The 23463-nt window shown below is 41.9% G+C and overlaps 1 protein-coding gene across 2 annotated transcripts in view; it reads right to left on the bottom strand.

Annotated features, from left to right (window-relative positions):
- The window catches only part of LOC126428466 (splicing factor 3A subunit 1), a 96549-nt gene that overhangs the window by 18328 nt on the left and 54758 nt on the right, over window positions 1-23463 (bottom strand). For both annotated transcript variants that reach the window (XM_050090399.1, XM_050090400.1), the window contains exons 11-12: window positions 13444-13951; window positions 2440-2540 (exon numbers count right to left, since the gene is read on the bottom strand). In XM_050090399.1, coding sequence (XP_049946356.1) covers window positions 2440-2540; window positions 13444-13951 — 609 coding nt within the window. The remainder of the gene's footprint in view (window positions 1-2439; window positions 2541-13443; window positions 13952-23463) is intronic.

Raw genomic sequence — 23463 nt, 5'->3', positions numbered from 1 at the left:
CACAGGTTTCTGTGGATGTTGAAAGAAGCTTTAGCATCTACAAAGATGTTCCTTCTCCCTACATAAACTGACTGACTTTTTAAAAACGTAGAGATGCTTAATGTCTTGATGTAAAACAGTTTCATGTTTTTCCTTCTTTTGATGAGAGATAATTTGATGTACTTGTCTGAAATTCAATAAATTAGAATAGAGGAAAGAGAAATTGTTAAATTAATTGAATAAACCAGCATCTTTTGTCCCTTTTTTTTACCTTATTTGAACATCTTTTCCTTTCTTGTTTCATCTGAAATTGACACCTAAAATTTCAACCCTCCTGATACAAAATTAATATTATTTCCTATAAACCAACTTGAGTGGATGAGCAAATTTTTAACTACCCTCAATATTTAAACATAGAATTGGAGTGATGCTGTTGAGATTCTGGATAAACATATGCAGACTCTGCTTCATTACATTAGTGGTTACTGTGCATGTAATTATACTTAGAAATAAATTTGAGTTGTTGTTGTTGTTGTTGTGGTCTTCAGTCCTGAGACTGGTTTGATGCAGCTCTCCATGCTACTCTATCCTGTGCAATCTTCTTCATCTCCCAGTACCTACTGCAGCCTACATCCTTCTGAATCTGCTTAGTGTTAAGTATTCCTGATGACAAGAAAGTAATTTCACAAAGAGTAACGGTTTTATACATGCAACTGGTAGGTGTGACTTAAGTTTTTAATCTGTTGTCGGTGTTGGACATGTTGCTTACATTTATGTTGTCATAAGTTACATACTCGTAAAAAAAAAGAAGTATTATTCCTGCCACAAAATAATTGAAGAAATATTTTGCACCAGCAGTGCATATAGAAAACGCCAAATTATTTGTGACCATCATTATATAAAGAGCCATAGTATAAAGTTTCTACTCATTGTATACTACTCCCTCAATGTATCACTGAACAGTTGTACAAATGAAATAAATAATGCTTTGAAGAAATAAAACTTCAAAGACTGTATTAGATTCACAATCTAATTTTCGTTGGTATTAGAAACTCATATGAAAACTGAAATTTACATCTGATTTCTGTTATCAGTATAATTTTCTGCTTTGTTAGTAACTTTCTTATGTAATAAGACTTTTACTGATAAAATTTCTTGATGTTTTGCAGTCTGTATATGTAATGTGCTAATGTGAAGCGTGATTGAAGAAAATTCTTGAGAATTTTGGTAACACTGTTATTTCAAACAGTTTCAAAACTACAGAAAACATTTTTCGTGTGTAGACTATATTCTGACTTACTACATAATCATAGTGCTACTTTATATTTATGTGACATTTTCTGTCACATGTAAACTGTGTTTACATTTCGGATACTCAGTCACATACATCCATTAATTACAAAGTAATGGACACAATTCTACATTTTAGTGCGAGCTCCGACTAGCTGTACACTGCAACTTCAGAATGTTTACTGATGGTTCAGCAATAACACAGCTGTCAGCACCTACCTTCTTTGTTTTTCATGCACGTCACCCGTCACGAACACCTGCAGTGCCGAAACAGCAGATAACAGGTCGTACGAATAAAGCGAGTTGCGAGAAAATACTTCACCCGAGAATATTCTCAGTGCGAGTAAAAGCTGCAAAGTTCTGTCGAGGTTAAGTCTGACTGACCTTTTAGGAGTAATAGTAAATTTATGTTGCTTGGAAATATCCTAAAGAAATACTGAAGAAAGAAACTGTAGAAGTTTATACTGGTTTAACAATAAAACCTTATTTGTCTGGCAAACTACCTTCCTGAAAACCGTGAAAGGAGAGGGTGCGGCCAGCCTTTCAAACCAAAATTATCTCGTATTAGAAAACTCTGACAGAGTTCTGGTTTGGAGTAAATGAAAATGTCAGGTACTCTTGAGGTTTCATTTGCATAATGGGTTCATCGAACTTCAACAACAAATGCCAAAAATGTGATATCATTGTAAGAAGACGCATTTTCATACACTGTCCATAATCATCTTAATAATTTGTTTTCACACATAAAAGTAAACTCAGAATGTAGTGCAACTCTTCCAGAAAACACTAATGCCAGTATCCTATTTGTACACTGATGAGTTTGCCCATTCAAGTGAGTCAAACAGAATGTAACATTACGTGTGCATTCTGTGCAGGACACGGCAGACAACAACCTTCTCAAGAAGGAGCGGGTTCCGGGAAGGAACTCCCTCATTAGAGAATACGCTTCAAATTTTTGATTCGTACGAAATTCGTACAACCCAATATCCCAGTAATGCAAAAATAGACACGTACTGATCGACGTACAAAATATTGCCGGAGGCTGTAGCACCACACGGTACAGTCCTCCGACTACTTGCTACCTAAGCTGCAGATTGCTCACTGCTAGTGCAAACGGTCACTCATTTTTTGTCAGACCTCATGCTGCACCCGTGCGATCGGTACACGTACCTGGGGGCCCTGCGGAGGTGGGGGCATCTGAGGTGCCGGCGGCATAAACCCTGGCATCGGTGGCGCCGGAGCGGCGACCGGGAACGGTGGCCGAGCTGGTACTGGAAACAGAAAACAGTTAAGTGTTGAAAAACTTACACAAAATCTTTGGCAGGAGTGTTAATTAAAATATTTGCCAACACCTACTGTTGTTGCTGTGGTCTTCAGTCCTAAGACTGGTTTGATGCAGCTCTCCATGCTACTCTATCCTGTTCAAGCTTCTTCATCTCCCAGTACCTACTGCAACCTACATCCTTCTGAATCTGCTTAGTGTATTCGTCTCTTGGTCTCCCTCTACGATTTTTACCATCCACACTGGCCCCTACAATACTAAATTGGTGATCCCTCGATGTCTCAGAACATGTCCTACCAACCGATCCCTTCTTCTAGTCAAGTTGTGCCACAAACTCCTCTTCTCCCCAATTCTATTCAATAGCTCCTCATTAGTTATGTGATCTACCCATCTAATCTTCAGCATTCTTCTGTAGCACCACATTTCCAAAGCTTCTATTCTCTTCCTGTCCAAACTATTTATCATCCATGTTTCACTTCCATACATGGCTACACTCCATACAAATACTTTCAGAAACGACTTCCTGACACTTAAATCAATACTCGATGTTAACAAATTTCTCTTCTTCAGAAACACTTTCCTTGCCATTGCCAGTCTACATTTTACATCATCTCTACTTCGACCATCGTCAGTTATTTTGCTCACCAAATAGCAAAACTTCTTTACTACTTTAAGTGCCTCACTTCCTAATCTAATACCCTCTGCATCTCCCGACTTAATTAGAATACATTCCATTATCACCTTTTTGCTTTTGTTGATGTTCATCTTATATCCTCCTTTCAAGTCACTGTCCATTTGTTCAACTGTTCTTCCAAGTCCTTTGCTGTCTCTGACAGAATTACAATGTCACTGGCGAACCTCAGAGTTTTTACTTCTTCTCCATGGATTTTAATACCTACTCTGAACTTTTCTTTTGTTTCCTTTACTTCTTGCTCAAATACAGATTGAATAGCAGTGGGGAGAGGCTACAACCCTGTCTCACTCCCTTCCCAACCACTGCTTCCCTTTCATGCCCCTCGACTCTTATAACTGCCACCTGCTTTCTGTACAAATTGTAAATAGCCTTTCGCTCCCTGTATTTTACCCCTGCCACCTTCAGAATTTGAAAGAGAGTATTCAAGTTAACATTGTCAAAAGCTTTCTCTAAGTCTACAAATGCTAGAAACGTAGGTTTGCCTTTCCTTAATCTTTCTTTCAAGATAAGTCGTAGGGTCAGTATTGCCTCACGCGTTCCAACATTTCTACGGAATCCAAACTGATCTTCGCCGAGGTCGGCTTCTATCAGTTTTTCCATTCGTCTGTAAAGAATTTGCGTTAGTATTTTGCAGCTGTGACTTATTAAACTGATAGTTCGGTAATTTTCGCATCTGTCAACACCTGCTTTCTTTGGGATTGGAATTATTATATTCTTCTTTAAGTCTGAGGGTATTTCACTTGTCTCATAAATCTTGCTCACCAGATGGTAGAGTTTTGTCAGGACTGGCTCTCCCAAGGCCGTCAGTAGTTCTAATGGAATGTTGTCTACTCCGGGGGCCTCGTTTTGACTCAGGTCCTTCAGTGCTCTGTCAAGTATTACTACAAGTAAATTATTTTGACAACAGTGTACATGCAGACCCAGACAAAGTACGACTTCCTATAGACGACACTCCTACCTGTGGCGGTCTGCCCACATAAATGGGGCAAAGGCTCACCGATTGTGTAACAGGTGGAATATGTCGGATCCCTGCCCACTCCGTTATGTCGAATACGGTCGAGAACTGTGTACGAGTGCGGGTCCCCCTCATCCCAATTCCCCACTACCGCACCGCACTATCTGAGCGGGGAGACAGGAGAAACTGCAAATGTACCCCATTGGACGGAAATGCATTCACATGACTAAGATTGAACAGCTCGCGTGTAGATCAGTTTTGTATTACACTGTTTAGTGCAAGAGAATATACTGACACGAGTAGAATTAAAAATTGAAGTTAGGTTTGCAACTGAATTACACCAACAATATCCTGCATACCAAATTGTTCCCTGAAAAATTCTTACAACATTTAACCTTACAGACAGAAAGAGAGAGAAAAACTAGTAGTCTAACACTCCACTAGGGATGGATGTTGTTCTTTGTCAGAAATTGTCCCTTCCAGAATGCAATTTTCTCTTTAAATCCACTAATTTTCTCCGTCAAATCAGAGAAAGGTGCTTCTCACCATTTGTTTAACTAAGGTGTTCAGAAGTGTGTTATTGAGTCTATTAAAAATGCTAAGTCTGCAGTCCATTCCAGATCTTCTAATTTTGATTGCCACTTTCCTTTTCCATTTGTGAATTCAACAATAGTAGGGCTAAAATCGAAAAATCATTCTGGGAACGCCTCTCAACTTAACTGATGTATGTCACTGTAAATATAGAACATCTCCATACTATTCATTCAATTCCATAAAAAACTGCCGACATAATAATTCGTGCAACTTACAAAAATTTACTATTTGTACCACCAACATCATCATTACTCGGTTCACGCCTCTCAATTTCACACAAAGTGCTTCTTCGAATCCTGTACAAATCACCTGTAGATTGTTGTAATTTTTTGCTTTTTCCATCACCGACTAAATCTTAAAATTCTTTGTGCACTGTGTTGTAATGCTGTTTATAGTAAATTTGTGGTGCCTTACAATTACGTAACTCCACAGTAGACACTGTGAATTCTCTTACTTCTCTCCACATATCGCAAGACGGTTCCTTTCCGAACGTACATAGCACTGTGACAGCTGTCCGACATGTGACCTCCCTTTAACCCACGAACAAACCCAAAGACAAACAGTTTCGGCACTACGATTCCGTCAGTGGACGAAATTTGTGCCGACCGAAAAATGCCGCACAGAATGTCAGAAGAAATGATATCACATTGCACTGCTAAATGAAATGTCATACTGTATTGAACAGTTTTGAAAAGGACAGAGCAAAGCTGAGACGGACCGAGTACTGTGGAGGCAGGTTCACTGTGCGCACATCACATTTCACACGGCACGGCCAACCCTGCCTCGCACTGTCTGGCGACAGTTATCTCCAGAACCTGACACTGTGCTCCCCTACAATTTTCTATTGTAGTATTTACTATATGTAGTGATACGTTCTTCTTCTTATGAACGCCAATTTGCGGTTTTTTTCCCCCACATTCCACAGCACTATGAACTGAACACTTGTTTTAGTGCAATGTTTTGCTTTCTGTTGCCAACTGTCAAATGTTTTTGCCAAAGATCGAATGTTATTGCCAAACTATCGAGTGTAATTATTGAAGTATCTGTGATCTGTTCGTGTATGCATTTGTGTGTGCGTGTGTGTGTGCGTGTGTGTGTGTGTGTATATATATGATTATAATAGAGGGAAACATTCCACATAGGAAAAATATGTCTAAAAACAAAGATGATGTGACTTACCAAATGAAAGTGCTGGCAGGTCGACAGACACACAAACAAACACAAACATACACACAAAATTCTAGCTTTCGCAACCAACGGTTGCCTCGTCAGGAAAGAGGGAAGGAGAGGGAAAGATGAAAGGATGTGGGTTTTAAGGGAGAGGGTAAGGAGTCATTTCAATCCCGGGAGCGGAAAGACTTACCTTGGGGGAAAAAAGGACAGGTATACACTTGCACACACACACACACACACACACACACACACACACACACACACACACACACACACACATATCCATCCGGATATGTGCGGATGGATATGTCTGCTTGTGTCTGTATATGTGTGGATGGATATATGTGTGTGTGTGTGTGTGTGTGTGTGTGTGTGTGTGTGTGTGTGTGTGTGTGCGCGCGCGAGTGTATACCCGTCCTTTTTTCCCCCTAGGGTGGGTCTTTCCACTCCCGGGATTGGGGTGGCTCCTTGTCCTCTCCCTTGAGGCCCGCATCCTTTCGTCTCTCCCTCTCCTTCCCTCTTTCCTGGTGGGGTGACAGTTTGTTGCGAGGGCTTGAATTTTGTGTGTGTGTTAGTGTTTGTTTTTGTGTCTGTCGGCCTGCCAGCGCTTTCGTTTGGTGGGTCACATCATCTTTGTTTTTAGATGTGTGTGTGCATGTGTGTGATGTGACTTACCAAACGAAGCGCTGGCAGGTCGATAGACACACAAACTAACACAAACAAACACACAAAATTCAAGCTTTCGCAACAAACTGTTGCCTCATCAGGAAAGAGGGAAGGAGCCTATATATACTCAATAATACGTAACCCACTTCCATACCATAACCAACTACCGCTGCTATAAAATCCACCGTTTGTAGTTCACAAACAGTTCCTTTCACCTATTAAACAACCATTTCGTTTGGTTCTAATAACTTTTGCTTTATTTCCATTTCCGTTTTTCCCACATCACTGATAATTTTTAGCTGCTTCCCACAGGTTTTAACGTCATTATTTCTTCGTCAGACAATTGTTAGCTTCACTTTCATAATCGGCCACCACAAAACCACTCCTTTTAATAAATTTACACGCAGTTTTTTCGAAATTTTTCCGAATTTCTCCGTCCTTAACGTGTTTTGGCGGCAACACAACCACCTAACCTTTGTGCACATCGTTGTCTACCAACCCAAGTCCAACATAGCTCAGCTGTAACCAACACTTTTTCGCCTTTTTTCACACCAGATCTCCAGTTGCTTTCTAGTTCACCTTTATCTCTCCCCATATATTTTTATTTTCATTTTCATTTCAGCCTCATGTTACACTTTCCACCTTCTAATACCATGTCAACCTCACAACACCCCCACAACGACCCCATTAAGTTTTATTTACATTCCCTCTGCAAACATGCCTTCGCCCTAGCCAGATTACGCTTCCATATTCTATTTTCTTAGGCTTGTCTGACATTTGGCATTACCCCCAAAGGCCTCACACTTAAACTTCCCATCTCTGGCTGCAACCCTTCTTTCCATCCGTCCCTATACCAGTTCCAAACTGAACAATCCATTGCCCTCACCCACCTAATCCTTCACCTACACATCAACTCAGCCAATGAACACACCCGTCAACTCCTATCCTTAATAGAAGTCCTCAATCTTTCCTCTCCCACATCCAAACCGGCTGTTCAGAGCATCCTCCTACAGGCCAGCCGCAAATTAGAACAGCATGCCACCTCAAAAAACTTTCCAATCTCCTAGTTTCCCACCTCCAGAAAGGCAACTCACTCACCCTTCACAACCTTTCTAGCAAACCTCAACCTCCTCTCATTGCACACAAACCCAGTCTCTCCTATCTACTCAATCTCCCACTTCCAGCTCCACTCCCTCCAAAACCTCAAAATTCCAATCAACACAATCTGGAACCACAACACCCTAATTCAGTAGTTAACCTTTCCTCCAAACCTCTCTCCCAATCCGAAACCTCTGTCCTATCCAAAGGCCTCACCTTAAGCCCCACTCCCAGATTCAACCAAACAGCCCTCGTCAAAGATTTACTGTCCTACACTCATACTCTCTGCTGGAAATATCACTTTGCCATGAAGAAAAATGATCCTAATCCTACTCCTAATGATCCAACTCCCCAAGACACTATCCAAATTGAACCCTGCCTGGAACAGTTCCGTCCTCCATCACAGCGGGACCCACCTCCTCTTCCTCAAAATCACCCTCTCCAAACCTTCCAGGAATTTCTGACTTCCAGCCTTGCCTCTCAATCCTTCTTAAAAAACCTTAATCCTACTCCCAACATCACCACTGCTGAAGCCCAGGCCGTCCGTGATCTGAAGGCTGACCAATCCATCGTCATTCTTCCGGCGGACAAGGGTTCCACGACCGTAGTACTTGATCGTCGGGAGTATGTGACCGAGGGACTGCGTCAGCTTTCAGACAACACCACATACAAAGTTTGCCAAGGTAATCCCATTCCTGATGTCCAGGCGGAGCTTCAAGGAATCCTCAGAACCTTAGGCCCCCTGCAAAACCTTTCACCTGACTCCATCAACCTCCTGACCCCACCGACACCCCGCACCCATACCTTCTTCCTAAAATCCACAAACCCAATCATCCCAGCCACCCCATTGTAGCTGGTTACCAAGCCCCCACAGAACGTATCTCTGCCTACATAGATCAACACCTTCAACCCATTACATGCAGTCTCCCATCCTTCATCAAAGACATCAACCACTTTCTCGAACGCCTGGAATCCTTACCCAATCTGTTACCCCCGGAAACCATTCTTGTAACCATTGATGCCACTTCCTTATACACAAATATCCCGCGCGTCCAGGGCCTCGCTGCAATGGAGCACTTCATTTCACGCCGATCACCTGCCACCCTACCTAAAACCTCTTTCCTCATTACCTTAGCCAGCTTCATCCTGACCCACAACTTCTTAACTTTTGAAGGCCAGACATACCAACAATTAAAGGGAACAGCCATGGGTACCAGGATGGCCCCTCTCGTACGCCAACCTATTCATGGGTCACTTAGAGGAAGCCTTCTTGGTTACCCAGGTCTGCCAACCCAAAGTTTCGTGCAGATTTATTGATGACATCTTCATGATCTGGACTCACAGTGAAGAAGAACTCCAGAATTTCCTCTCCAACCTCAACTCCTTTGGTTCCATCAGATTCACCTGGTCCTACTCCAAATCCCACGCCACTTTCCTTGACGTTGACCTCCATCTGTCCAATGGCCAGCTTCACACGTCCGTCCACATCAAACCCACCAACAAGCAACAGTACCTCCATTATGACAGCTGCCGCCCATTCCACATCAAACGGTCCCTTCCCTACAGCCTAGGTCTTCGTGGCAAACGAATCTGCTCCAGTCCGGAATCCCTGAACCATTACACCAACAACCTGACAACAGCTTTTGCATCCCGCAACTACCCTCCCGACCTGGTACAGAAGCAAATAACAAGAGCCACTTCCTCATCCCCTCAAACCCAGAACCTCCCATAGAAGAACCACAAAAGTGCCCCATTTGTGACAGGATACTTTCCGGGACTGGACCAGACTCTGAATGTGGCTCTCCAGCAGGGATACGACTTCCTCAAATCCTGCCCTGAAATGAGATCCATCCTTCATGAAATCCTTCCCACTCCACCAAGAGTGTCTTTCCACCGTCCACCTAAACTTCGTAACCTGTTAGTTCACCCTATGAAATCCCCAAACCACCTTCCCTACCCTCTGGCTCCTACCCTTGTAACTGCCCCCGGTGTAAAACTTGTCCCATGCACCCTCCCACCACCACCTACTCCAGTCCTGTAACCCGGAAGGTGTACACGATCAAAGGCAGAGCCACGTGTGAAAGCACCCACGTGATTTACCAACTGACCTGCCTACACTGTGACGCATTCTATGTGGGAATGACCAGCAACAAACTGTCCATTTGCATGAATGGACACAGGCAGACAGTGTTTGTTGGTAATGAGGATCACCCTGTGGCTAAACATGCCTTGGTGCACGGCCAGCACATCTTGGCACAGTGTTACACCGTCCGGGTTATCTGGATACCACTAACACCAACCTATCCGAACTCCGGAGACGGGAACTTGCTGTTCAATATATCCTCTCTTCCCATTGCCCACCAGGCCTCAATCTCTGCTAATTTCAAGTTGCCGCCACTCATACCTCACCTGTCATTCAACAACATCTTTGCCTCTGCACTTCCGCCTCGACTGACATCTCTGCCCAAACTCTTTGTCTTTAAATATGTCTGCTTATGTCTGTATATGTGTGGATGGATATGTGTGTGTGCGCGCGCGAGTGTATACCTGTCCTTTTTTTCCCTAAGGTAAGTCTTTCCGCTCCCGGGATTGGAATGACTCCTTACCCTCTCCTTTAAAACACACTTCCTTTCGTCTTCCCCTCTCCTTCCCTCTTTCCTGATGAGGCAACAGTTTGTTGCGAAAGCTTGAATTTTGTGTGTATGTTTGTGTTTGTTTGTGTGTCTATCGACCTGCCAGCGCTTTTGTTCGGTAAGTCACCTCATCTTTGTTTATATATATAATTTTTCCCACATGGAATGTTTCCTTCTATAATAAAAAGATGATGTGACTTACCAAATGAAAGTGCTGGCAGGTCGACAGACACACAAACAAACACAAATATACACACAAAATTCCAGCTTTCGCAACAAACTGTTGCCTCATCAGGAAAGAGGGAAGGAGAGGGAAAGACGAAAGGATGTGGGTTTTAAGGGAGAGGGCAAGGAGTCATTCCAATCCCGGGAGCGGAAAGACTTACCTTAGGGGGAAAAAAGGACAGGTATACACTTGCACACACACACACACACACACACACACACACACACACACACACACACACACACACACACACACACACACATATCCATCCGCACATGTATGTTAGGCAACCTGTAATAAAAGACTGTTTTTAAAGTAGGATATTACACTCTTCAGCTTTTGCTGCTGATACATTTAACAAATTACTTTCTTCAAAATCTAAAACCACTTCATTCAAATATTCAATTTACGAAAGAGGTAGAGTCAGGTGGCGCACTAGCCTTCCCAGACGTTTCAATTCTGAACGCGTGCATCACAAGTCTACTCACACCGAGTTATATTTGTAGACTGAAAGTTGTCACCTTCCTGCACAACATGAGTCATATTGCTCATCCACAGATCACAAGCCATGTACAATACCGACAGTATTCCAAAAGAACGGACATTCTGAAAGCCAAATTCGTCGCACATTCTGAAGACGACTACTCCAGTCGAAGGACAAAATAAAGATACCGAAGCAGCCATTATGGCAGCTTTCTTGCCGTACTTTAGTGGTATCACTCAGACGGTCAGAGGAGTCCGCCACATACATCACAGCAGACGTGTCTTTCGTCCCCCAGCAAAACGGGAATTTGTTAGGGCCTGTCAAAGACATTCTCTGCCTCACGAAACGAGGTGTAAACAAGGTTCCTTAAGAGTGTGGAATGAGGTATACTGCCCAGACGGACAGTGTGAGGTCCGCATCTGGGCTAGCAAGATAGAACTGCGATAGCGGAGCACTGTTTCAGTAAAGGATATTGTACGTCATGTGAGAAGACAGTTTCATCTTTCTTTTGCGGTACAGAAGGAAATATTCACATACAATATTGTGTACCTTCATAATAATTTCTCAACAACTCATTACAGCTGTTAACTATCACCTCCTCAAAATAACACATTATTCCCACATCTGACTCCTTTCAAAAGAAACTACGATGATGACATCGAGCGCTTTTACAAATGAATACCCAGGATGTACTGCCTAACAAAGTACTGCTTACGTTCTGCACCTTTCCTGAAAGCTTTTGGTCAAAAGTGCATCTCAGACAATAACATTTTTTTATTGTCACATAACTGCTTGGCATCTGACAGTAGCTGTGGAATGACAGCACAGTTGCTCATTGTTCAAGTTTTCAATAATAATAATAAAAATAACATAGGAATACCATATATACTCGAATCTAAGCTGAACCTAAAAAATGAGACTCGAAATCAAGGGAAAAAAAATTCCCGAATCTACGCCAAACCTGAAATTTGGGACTCTAAATTCAAGGGGAGAGAAAAGTTTTAGGCTGCACCTCCAAATCGAAACAAAGTTGGTCTATTGTAATACGAGGCACAATTTAAGTCGAATGAATGACGATACAGCTACAGTAGTTTGGTTCGAGTCGTAAACTAAGCAGTTAAGCTTTACCAGGTAACCATTGCTATGCGTCAGGCACTCCATTCGTATTTATAGGGATACCCTTCCTTTTTCACGTGCTTCGTCTGGTTTGAATCGGTTGCTTATTTTTCTTTGATCTGATAAGTGCCGTTCTCTTTGTTATAGGTGTTAACGTCACTCTAAGCTGAAAATGCATTACTGTACTGTGTCACGCATTGTTTGTCGCATTCTGATAATGAGTGTTTACCACTTGTCGCCGCTCGTGGCACGGCTTGCTTTTGTGCGCGCTACCGCCGGTTACAATAAAAAAAAAAAAGAGAGGAATTCTCTCATTAGTGCAACAATGGCAAGAGACTGCTATTTTTTGTTACTTACACTGCTGCTTTCTTTGATAATGATCAACAAGAACCAAATAACAGACTGCATATGATAGAAGATGTTCTGAACGAGAGTTTAGTGAAAATTTTTCTTCATTCGAAAATCTTTGCAGACGCCTCTTTTGTACATTAGATTCTGCACAGAAATTAGTCATCTTAGATTTAAAAATCTAGTCAATTGCCGTGCTTCATTTCTGACTGTATCACTATTAGGCATAAGAATAATACGAATATAAACACGGCATGACATGTATATTCTTCCGTGTTTGCTGTTGTCTCACTCTAGTTTCGTAGTTTATTAGACAGACAGGATTTAAATGAGATAGCAGCAGACACAAAAGAATACATGGCAAAATGTTTATATTCGTATTATTCTTATGGTGAAGAGAATACTGCATGTGATTTACAATTCATAAAAGTTCCAATTAGCAACCATCTCTTCTCACAGGTAGGAAAAAATTCAGAACGTAGGGTTGGCCATATTGACAAACATCCCAAACAGTCACGCCAGTCGGATTTTCATAATACGTTGAAATGCTGCTACATTCGAAGATGAATAATACGGAATTTGTATTTACTTCGTCAGATAATGTATGAAAATGCAGTGGTCGAAACTCGGAGTGGAGAAAAAAGCTCGTCTTCCACCTTTTTTTTTTTAATTTATTTACTGACACAGAGGTTTTGGCGCCAGTATTTATCTTTGTGCCTGCAAAGCACGCCTGTGTAGCGCTACATATATTCGACAGCAGAAGTTAGTTGTGGCAGCACCTACCAACATTTTTCAGAAATTCCACTTACTTTGCACTCGATTCTGAGCCGCAGGCGGTTTTTTGGATTACAAAAACCAGAAAAAAAGTGCGGCTTAGTTATGAGTAAATACGGGCCACTACTCACCCATGATCGGCGGCCGGCTCATGGGCACCATCATCATGCCCGGCTGCGGCGCCAGCAGCCCGGGCGGCGGTGGGACCGGTGCCATCGGCGGGACGGGCGGCACAGCCGGCCTCGGAGGTGGAGGCGGAGGCTGCACGGGGGGAACCGGAGGCGGTGGCTTCGGCGGCGGAGGTGCCGACGTCGTGACCGGAGGTTGTTTGCCCATCGGCACACCGGGGATGGGGGGATTCTGCGGACCAGAGCGCATCCCCGGAGGTGGACCCGGGGGAGCAGGCGGCTGCTGCTGCTGCTGCTGTTGTTGCTGTTGCTGCTGCTGCTGCTGCACCTGCTGCTGCATGCCGCCGCTGCGGCCGGCCGCCACGGGCTTCGGTCCTATCTTCTCCTTCTCCTCGTCCGGTAGCAGGCCCTTCACTTTGTGAATCTGGTGGATCTGCTCCTCCAACGTGATATTAGCTCGAGCGGCTCTCGTCGCGGCCTCCACACTGGACGTGTGACCGTCCCAGGTGACCTGTCGGAAAAACGGTCGACGTTCGATTAGCCGGTACATTTACGCCGCTAGAAATTTGGCGACAGATCGCGGTCGGTGCGGCTTGCCCGACTCTCGGACCGTGCGGGGCACGTCTCCGAATGTCCGCGTCTCGGATCCTCCGAGTGTCTCGCTTCCCAGTCTGATGTCATCTCACCGTTAGTGATAATTTCAAATGTCAGCAATATATTAGATATCTCTATTTATAGTTTTGAACATGATGGAGTAGCTTCCAAAAGAAAATTCTTGCTGCTACTACAACAAAGAAAAATTTTGAAGAAAAATAACTTTTTACTTCAGCCCATTGAAAAAATAGAACCACTGACATATTTGGAGTGAACAAAATTGTGAACACTCTGACAATTTATAAATGCACTTGATACGTACTTTACTGTGAAAATAAAACTATGCCGAGATAAAAAATAAAATACCTTAAGGGGTGTGAAAATGGTTTGCCTGTGTAAGGGAAAATGTTGCCACTGATGAACTTGCGTTCTGTTGGACGTTGTAGAAACTTCCAGTGAGAAAGTTGTTAAAAAATTATAAAATTAATCTGAGACATCATTATTCTACAGTGTCACCTACGCATTTTACTTGTGAGACTCCACGGGCGGCAGCGCACGAGTGCTCACGTGCCGTTGCCGGCATTTTAGTTCTGAAGCCGAGAATATATCCTACCCCAAACATTTTTTATTTGCAGCTCTTACTGACGCTTCATTACTGTATGTAACACCCAAATTGACGATATACGAGATACAAAAGTAGCAGTAGGTATTTTCGAGTCCATATTCCTGTAAGTCTAGGAAAATAGATTTGGGCATACAGTTTTGTATTATTTTCGACGGTATACTCCTATATACACAGTGGTTATTATTAAGCTATCACTGCTCGAGAGGGCCCCACGACAAACGAGTCGTCTTACAATAATGTAACTTTGTGCAAACGTTTGTAAGGGCGTGCGGAAGAGAAATAATGAATAGGCCATCGAAAGAAACGTATTTCAATGTCCACAAAAGTAGGTAACATTTGTTAATTGTGTTAAAATACTAAATTACCATCTGCATCCACGACAGTCCTGAAGTTTGTACAGATACCATTTCACAATTGTTTGCAGCAAATTTTGAACAGTCAGCCACAGAGTGAGTATTCAGCAGTCACGGCACAGCTCCTGCACTGGTCATAGATCGCACACTGCATCCAGTTTTCTCAGTCGTGGCAACCGTAAGTTCCTCAACAATTCGTGGCACAACTGGCAGTCAACCTCTCCCAGGAGCAACTCCCAAATTGACAGTTAATTTGAATTCCGAATTGTGTTCTTGCAGAAAGAGGATGTGTCAATACTCACGAATAGCAGCACCATGTCGAGGCCCGCGTCGACTGCCTGCAACTGTGATGCACATCGACGCTTGTGCTTCGACCCTATGCTCACATAGTTACACTAACACTTATAACAATACAGACCTGCAATGCACAGTCTGATCATCGTTCATATAAAGTTGTGTACCCATAAGGCAAACAATTTGCGCCTACACTGGCTGGAGTAACGAAAGTTTAATTATAACCACCCTGTATTTTATCTTTCTTTCCTTACCTTATGCTCCCAAATGTCTGAGCTGTTTTCATCACAGCTCATTTGTGCCCAATTTTTTATTGTAGCTCGAGTGTCCACCCCTCTCATTCCTTAAACTTGTGAACTGCTCTCTGTGTCCATCTTAGCCTCTAAGGTATCAGGGTATAACTCACTCTCACACTTGTCTACCGCATCCTATTTCCCTCGACACACGATCCTCTGTCATTTACTTCTTTCGATACTCGACCAGTCTATTCTGACAATTATTTACTCAGTTTTTGGATGGAGGAAGCATTCTGAATGCTGGTCTTTTGTTACATTTGGTCTACATTAATTTGTCAGTTTACATCTGCCTAGTAACTTCTGTTCCCTTCCTCAAATCCGATTTCTCTATAGTGTAATCGTTTACAGACACAGACTATTTCGAACAAACAAAATGTGAGTTAATGCTCGGTTAAAGAACTTGAATCCAAAATCTGTACATTAATCTAGTGAGGAAATATAGTCATTATTGACACAAATGACGAAGTTACTGTTTGATGATAAATTATTACTTATTCCTGTGCCCTTGTAACCTGGGACGAGTTGCAGAGACGGAGAGACTGAGGTATTCTGAAATGACAGGACTACACAAATGTCTGCCTCAAACCAAGGAGGTGGTAAGATTATGAAGAACCTAAAACGAAACACACCATTCCAGGTGTAAATAACATTGTAAACAAAAACAGAATGGAGCTTTCAACTTTTGACCAATTGTACTGCTTCCGTCAAAACTGGGTAGAGAAAATTCGATTACTTGCCACTCAGAAGCATATACTGTGTCATTCTTCCTGCAATCTGTATGCAATTGAAATGTGAACAAACTTGAGCATGTAGGCCCCCTGCAGTGCACTTCACACTGAACTACAGAGAATGCAGATGTAGATGTAGATATAAGAGAGCTCTTTTTTACACGACCATTCTCATTAAATAAATATCAGGTTGGTAGCCCTGCGCCTGCTATACGGACGTTTGAGTCACAGCTCTCGTAAAGATAAGTAATTTAAGTAGTAATAAACTGTTTTTAACACTTTAAACTAATTTATTACGTTAATTATAGTGCTCTTCAAGCGTACCATTAAAAGTTTTTGTCTTACTCGCGTATTTTCACAGTAATCACGTAAAGTTCGTTTTGTTTACATACGCAGCCAGGCTGAACTTTTGAGCTTTCAGGTTAAACCTCATACCGCAATTTTAAGTGCATTTACTGATAGTTTACCGTATTTACTCGAATCTAAGCCGCACTCGAATCTTTCTTTCAGGAGTGCTAGTTCCGCAAGTTTCGCAGGAGAGCTTCTGTAAAGTATGGAAGGTAGGAGACGAGGTACTGGCAGAAGTAAAGCTGTGAGTACCGGGCGTGAGTCGTGCTTCGGTAGCTCAGATGGTAGAACACTTGCCCGCGAAAGGCAAAGGTCCCGAGTTCAAGTCTCGGTCGGGCACACAGTTTTAATCTGCCAGGAAGTTTCATATCACTGCACACTCCGCTGCAGAGTGAAAATCTCATTCTGATGACATGATATGTATATTCTTCCGCGTTTGCTGTTGTCTCACCCTAGTTTCGTAGTTTATTAGGCAGGCAGGATTTAAATGAGATAGCAGCAAACATGAAAGAATGCATGGCAAAATGTTTATATTCGTATTATTCTTACGGCGAAGAGAATACTGGTTGTGATTCACAATTCATAAAAGTTCCTATTAGCAACCATCTCTTCTCACAGGTAGGAAAAAATTCAGAACGTAGGGTTGGCCATATTGACAAACATCCCAAACAGTCTTGCCAGTCGGATTTTCGTAGTACATTGAAATGCTGCTACATTCGAAGATGAACATTACGGAATTTGTATTTACTTCGTTGGATAATGTATAAAATGCAGTGGTCGAAACTCGGGGCGGAGAAGAAGGCTCGTCTTCCACCCTTATTTTTTTAATTTATTTACTGACATGGAGGTTTTGGCGCTAGTATTTATCTTTGTGCCTGCATAGCATGCCTATGCAGCGCTACCTATATTCGACGGCAGAAGTCACTTGTGGCGGCACCTACCAACATTTTTCAGAGCTTCCGTTTACTTTGCACTCGATTCTAAGCCGCAGGCGGGTTTTTGGATTACAAAAACCGGAAAAAAAGTGCGGCTTCGATTCGAGTAAATACAGTAGTGTGCTAAATACGTTTGCTGCCCCTTTATATCTGTAGAGTATCGTCATGCCTTAAGTAATTTCCGGTAATAAATTTCTTAACCACTGTTTACATTGTCGCGATTAGGCCTAATTTTTCGTACATGTATTTTCATTGTTTTCCGGTAACTTAATTGTTTTTCTGTCACTAAGATCGATTTGTACCATGAGTGTAAAGTGCCTGATGTGCCGTAGAATTGTTAGCTCTGGGGTCTGGTGCGATGGATGTAGTAACTTTTTTCATTGGGGCGATTGTAGTGGCGTGGGAATTGGGAAAATGAGCGAGACTCATCAGTGGTTCTGTAGGCTATGCAGTAGAGATAGAAAGATTGTGGAACAGGAGGGGAAAATTGCTGCCCTTCAGGCTGAGTTAGATGAGGCTAGGCGAGAACTGGGCAGGTTAAGGGGGGAGGAGGAGGGTAAACAGGGGTGGGAAGTGGCAACAGGCTTAAGGAACAGGCCAAGAAATTCTTCTGACAGCTTTGTTATTAATGTACAAAATAGGTTTGACCTGTTGCCTAAGTCAGAAACTGATGAGCCTCTCACAGAAGTAGATGTAGACAGGGCTCAACAAGCTTTCAGAAGAAAATTGAATAAGAATGTAGGGAAGTCTGCAAAGAGAAAGAAAGTCTTGTTGCTAGGTAGTTCGCATGCTAGGGGTGTGGGCCAACTTCTGCAGGATGAATTAGGGTCAGAATACCAGGTCACAAGTTTTTTCAAACCTAGTGCTGGACTGGGGCAGGTTACAGAGGATTTAGGTTCACTATGTAGAGGCTTTACTAAGGAAGATACCGTGGTTATTGTGGGTGGGCTGGGAAACAGTATTGACAGAGATCCGGGGTACAGCATAGACTGTGACCTGGCACAGATTGCATCAACATCGAGTCATACCAGTGTTGGGTTTGTGTCTGTTCTGGAGCACCATGACCGACCTCATTTGAGCTCTTCTGTCAGGAGAGTTAATTTGGAGTTGGAACGGCTACTTGGATCTGGTGCAGGGTCACACATTGGTGTGGTTCCTGTTGCACGGACGCCAAAATGGAAAATATTGAAATAAACGATATCGGAATTGAAAAACAACTGCTATCACTTAGTAGCGGAAAAGCATCCGGACCAGACGAGATACCCTTAAGATTCTACAGTGATTATGCTAAAGAACTTGCCCCCTTTCTATCAGCAATTTATCGTAGATCGCTGGAAGAACGTAAAGTACCTAGCGACTGGAAGAAAGCGCAGGTCGTTCCCATTTTCAAGAAGGGTCATAAATCAGATGCGAATAATTATAGGCCTATTTCGCTTACGTCAATCTGTTGTAGAATAATGGAACATGTTTTGTGTTCTCGTATTATGACGTTCTTAGATAATACAAATCTCCTTCATCATAACCAACATGGATTCCGCAAACAGAGATCATGTGAAACTCAGCTCGCCCTATTTGCCCAAGAAATTCACAGTGCCGTAGACACTGGCGAGCAGATTGATGCCGTATTCCTGGACTTCAGGAAGGCATTTGATACGGTTCCGCACTTACGTTTAGTGAAAAAAATACGAGCTTACGGAATATCGGACCAGGTTTGTGATTGGATTCAGGATTTCCTAGAAGAAAGAACACAACATGTCATTCTTAACGGTTCAAAATCTGCAGATGTAGAGGTAATTTCGGGAGTACCGCAGGGAAGCGTGATAGGACCTTTATTGTTTACAATATACATAAATGACTTAGTTGACAACATCGGTAGCTCCGTGAGGCTATTTGCAGATGACACGGTTGTCTACAAGAAAGTAGCAACATCAGAAGACTCGTACGTACTCCAGGAGGACCTGCAGAGGATTAATGCATGGTGTGACAGCTGGCAGCTTTCCCTAAACGTAGATAAATGTAATATAATGCGCATACATAGGGGCAGAAATCCATTCCAGTACGATTATGCCATAGGTGGTAAATCATTGGAAGCGGTAACGACCGTAAAATACTTAGGAGTTACTATCCGGAGCGATCTGAAGTGGAATGATCACATAAAACAAATAGTGGGAAAAGCAGGCGCCAGGTTGAGATTCATAGGAAGAATTCTAAGAAAATGTGACTCATCGACGAAAGAAGTAGCTTACAAAACGCTTGTTCGTCCGATTCTTGAGTATTGCTCATCAGTATGGGACCCTTACCAGGTTGGATTAATAGAAGAGATAGACATGATCCAGCGAAAAGCAGCGCGATTCGTCATGGGGACATTTAGTCAGCGCGAGAGCGTTACGGAGATGCTGAACAAGCTCCAGTGGCGGACACTTCAAGAAAGGCGTTACGCAATACGGAGAGGTTTATTATCGAAATTACGAGAGAGCACATTCCGGGAAGAGATGGGCAACATATTACTACCGCCCACATATATCTCGCGTAATGATCACAACGAAAAGATCCGAGAAATTAGAGCAAATACGGAGACTTACAAGCAGTCGTTCTTTCCACGCACAATTCGTGAATGGAACAGGGAAGGGGGGATCAGATAGTGGTACAATAAGTACCCTCCGCCACACACCGTAAGGTGGCTCGCGGAGTATAGATGTAGATTCACTCTGTAGGTGGGACTATAATAGACATGGCCTACACCTCAACAAGAAAGGGAAGGGTAAACTGGCTGGGCTGATAGCAGGATATTTAAAGGGGGGAGGAACTACATCTCATGGTGGAAACTCTTTTTTAGTGTAAGATCAGTGTCCAGTGGGAAACTCAGCCAGGCAAGTATTTAAGATATTAAAGTTCAAGATACTCACAAAAGTAAAGTGAAAAATAATGTTAGTATATTTCATCAAAATATTGGGGGATTGAGAATAAAATTGATGAGCTTCTGCTTTGTTTAGAAGATATAGAAACTGAGAAAGTAATAGATGTACTATGCCTGTCTGAGCATCACATTGTCACTGATATGCAAAAGGTTAGCATCAATGGGTACAAATTAGCTGCACATGTAAGTAGAGATAATATGATGAGAGGAGGAGTTGCCATATATGTCAAAAGCTTCCACAGTGTAAAAAATTTAGAAACTAAAAAATTTTGTGTAGAGCAACATATGGAAGCATGTGCCACTGAACTAAAACTAAATGATGGCACTTTCATAATTGTAACAGTGTATATGTCCCCCTCAGGGAATTTCCAGCTATTTCTAGAAAACTTGGATGCTTTGTTGTGCTATCTGTCAGACAGGGGGAAGCAAATTATCATTTGTGGGGATTTCAATTTTGATTCCCTGAAAGAGTGTAATAGGAAGAATGACCTTGTAGTATTGCTCAGTTCTTTCAATTTGAGCTCAGTCATTGATTTTCCTACTCTGATAACAAAGAACAGCAGGACATTGATAGATAACTTTTTTATAGACCAAGATAAGTTTAAGGACATAAATGCTTATCCTGTTGAGAATGGTCTTTCAGATCACGGTGCACAGCTAGTTACAGTACATGGCATAGCTCCATGCAGTATATCAAATCAGAATTTCAAAGCAGTGCGTTCAATTAACAATATAAATATTGCAAACTTTAGGGAAAGCCTACAGCAGCTAGACTGGGATGAAGTGTATAAGGAACCCGATGCAAACTTGAAATATAACTTATTTCACGATACATTTTTAAGGGTATTTGAAAATTGTTTTCCCAAGAAAATAGTTAAACCTAATTCCAAGAAAACATATAAAAAACCTTGGCTAACTAAAGGAATAAGAATATCTTGCAACCGTAAAAGAGAACTGTATCTAACAGCAAGAGGAAGTACTGACCCAGAAATTGTTCAATATCATAAAAACTATTGTGCGGTACTAAGAAAAGTTATTAAAAAGTCCAGAAGCATGTGTATCATGTCTGAGATCAGTAACTCTGATAATAAAATTAAAGCAATTTGGAATATTATTGAAAGGGAAACAGGGCAACCAAGAGCACAGGAAGACTTTAGTGCCATAAAACTAAATGACAAGTGCACTAACAAACAATCAGAAATTGAAAATATCTTCAATAATCATTTTTTAAATGTTGTGGAGAAAATAGGATCTAGATCTTCACTAGAAGAGGCAACGCCACTAATAGAAGAGGCCATAGCTGTGCAGTTTGAATCAACTGTGTTTCCACCAACCTCTCCCTCTGAAATCAATAAAATAATAAACTCACTGAAAAGTAAAAGGTCTTACAGAATTGATGGCATTTCCAGCAAGGTACTTAAAGCTTGTTCCCCACAAATAAGTAGGATTCTCAGCCACGTATGTAATAGCTCTTTGGAGCAGGGTGTTTTCCCCGATAGACTGAAATATGCCATTGTAAAACCATTGCATAAAAAGGGGGATACGTCGGATGTCAACAACTACCGCCCAATATCTCTTCTGACAGCTATAACAAAAATTTTTGAGAAAGTAATGTATTCAAGAGTAGCCTCCCATATTTGTAAAAATAAAGTACTAACAAAATGTCAATTTGGTTTTCAGAAAGGCTTTTCAACAGAAAATGCTATATACGCTTTCACTGATCAAATATTAAATGCTCTGAATAACCGGACATCACCCATTGGTATTTCTTGAGATCTCTCAAAGGCCTTTAATTGTGTAAATCATGGAATTCTTTTAGATAAGCTAAATCATTATGGTTTGAGGGGGGCAGCGCACAAATGGTTTAATTCATACTTAACTGGAAGAATGCAGAAAGTTGAAATAAGTGGTTCTTGTAATGTTAAACGAACAGCTGATTCCTCAAACTGGGGGGCTATCAGGTACGGGGTCCCACAGGGTTCGGTCTTAGGTCCTTTACTCTTCTTGATATACATTAATGACTTACCATTCCACATTGATGAAGATGCAAAGTTAGTTTTTTTTGCTGATGATGCAAGTATAGCAATAACATCCAAAAACCAAGAACTAAGTGATGTAATTGTAAATGATGTTTTTCACAAAATTATTAAGTGGTTCTCAGCAAATGGACTCTCTTTAAATTTTGATAAAACACAGTATATACAGTTCCGTACAGTAAATGGCACAACTCCAGTAATAAATATAGACTCGAACAGAAGTCTGTAGCTAAGGTAGAATTTTCAAAATTTTTAGGTGTGTCCATTGATGAGAGGTTAAACTGGAAGCAACACATTGATGGTCTGCTGAAATGTCTGAGTTCAGCTACGTATGCTATTAGGGTTATTGCAAATTTTAGTGACAAGAATCTCAGTAAATTAGCTTGCTATGCCTACTTTCATTCACTGCTTTCATAAGGCATCATATTCTGGGGTAATTCATCGTTGAGTAGAAAGTATTCATTGCTCAAAAACGTGTAATCATAATAATTGCTGGTGCCCACCCACGGTCATCCTGCAGACATCTATTTAAGGATCTAGGGATACTCACAGTAACCTCACAGTATATATATATATATTCACTTCTGAAATTTGTTATTAATAATCCAACCCAGTTCAAAAGTAATAGCAGTGTGCATAGCTATAACACCAGGAGAAAGGATGATCTTCACTATGCAGGGTTAAATCTGACTTGGGCACAGAAAGGGGTAAATTATGCTGCCACAAAAGTCTTTGGTCACCAACCAAAGAGCATCGAAAGCCTGACAGATAGCCAACCAACATTTAAAAATAAATTAAAAGAATTTCTAGATGACAACTCCCTGTACTCATTGGCTGAATTTTTAGATATAAATTAGGGGAGGGGAAAAAAACCAACTTAAACATTAGTGTCATGCA

The sequence above is a fragment of the Schistocerca serialis genome, chromosome 12 (genome assembly GCF_023864345.2).
Source record: "Schistocerca serialis cubense isolate TAMUIC-IGC-003099 chromosome 12, iqSchSeri2.2, whole genome shotgun sequence".
In the NCBI taxonomy this organism is placed as follows: Eukaryota; Metazoa; Arthropoda; class Insecta; order Orthoptera; family Acrididae; genus Schistocerca; species Schistocerca serialis.
This window is presented reverse-complemented; position numbering and strand designations above follow the sequence as displayed.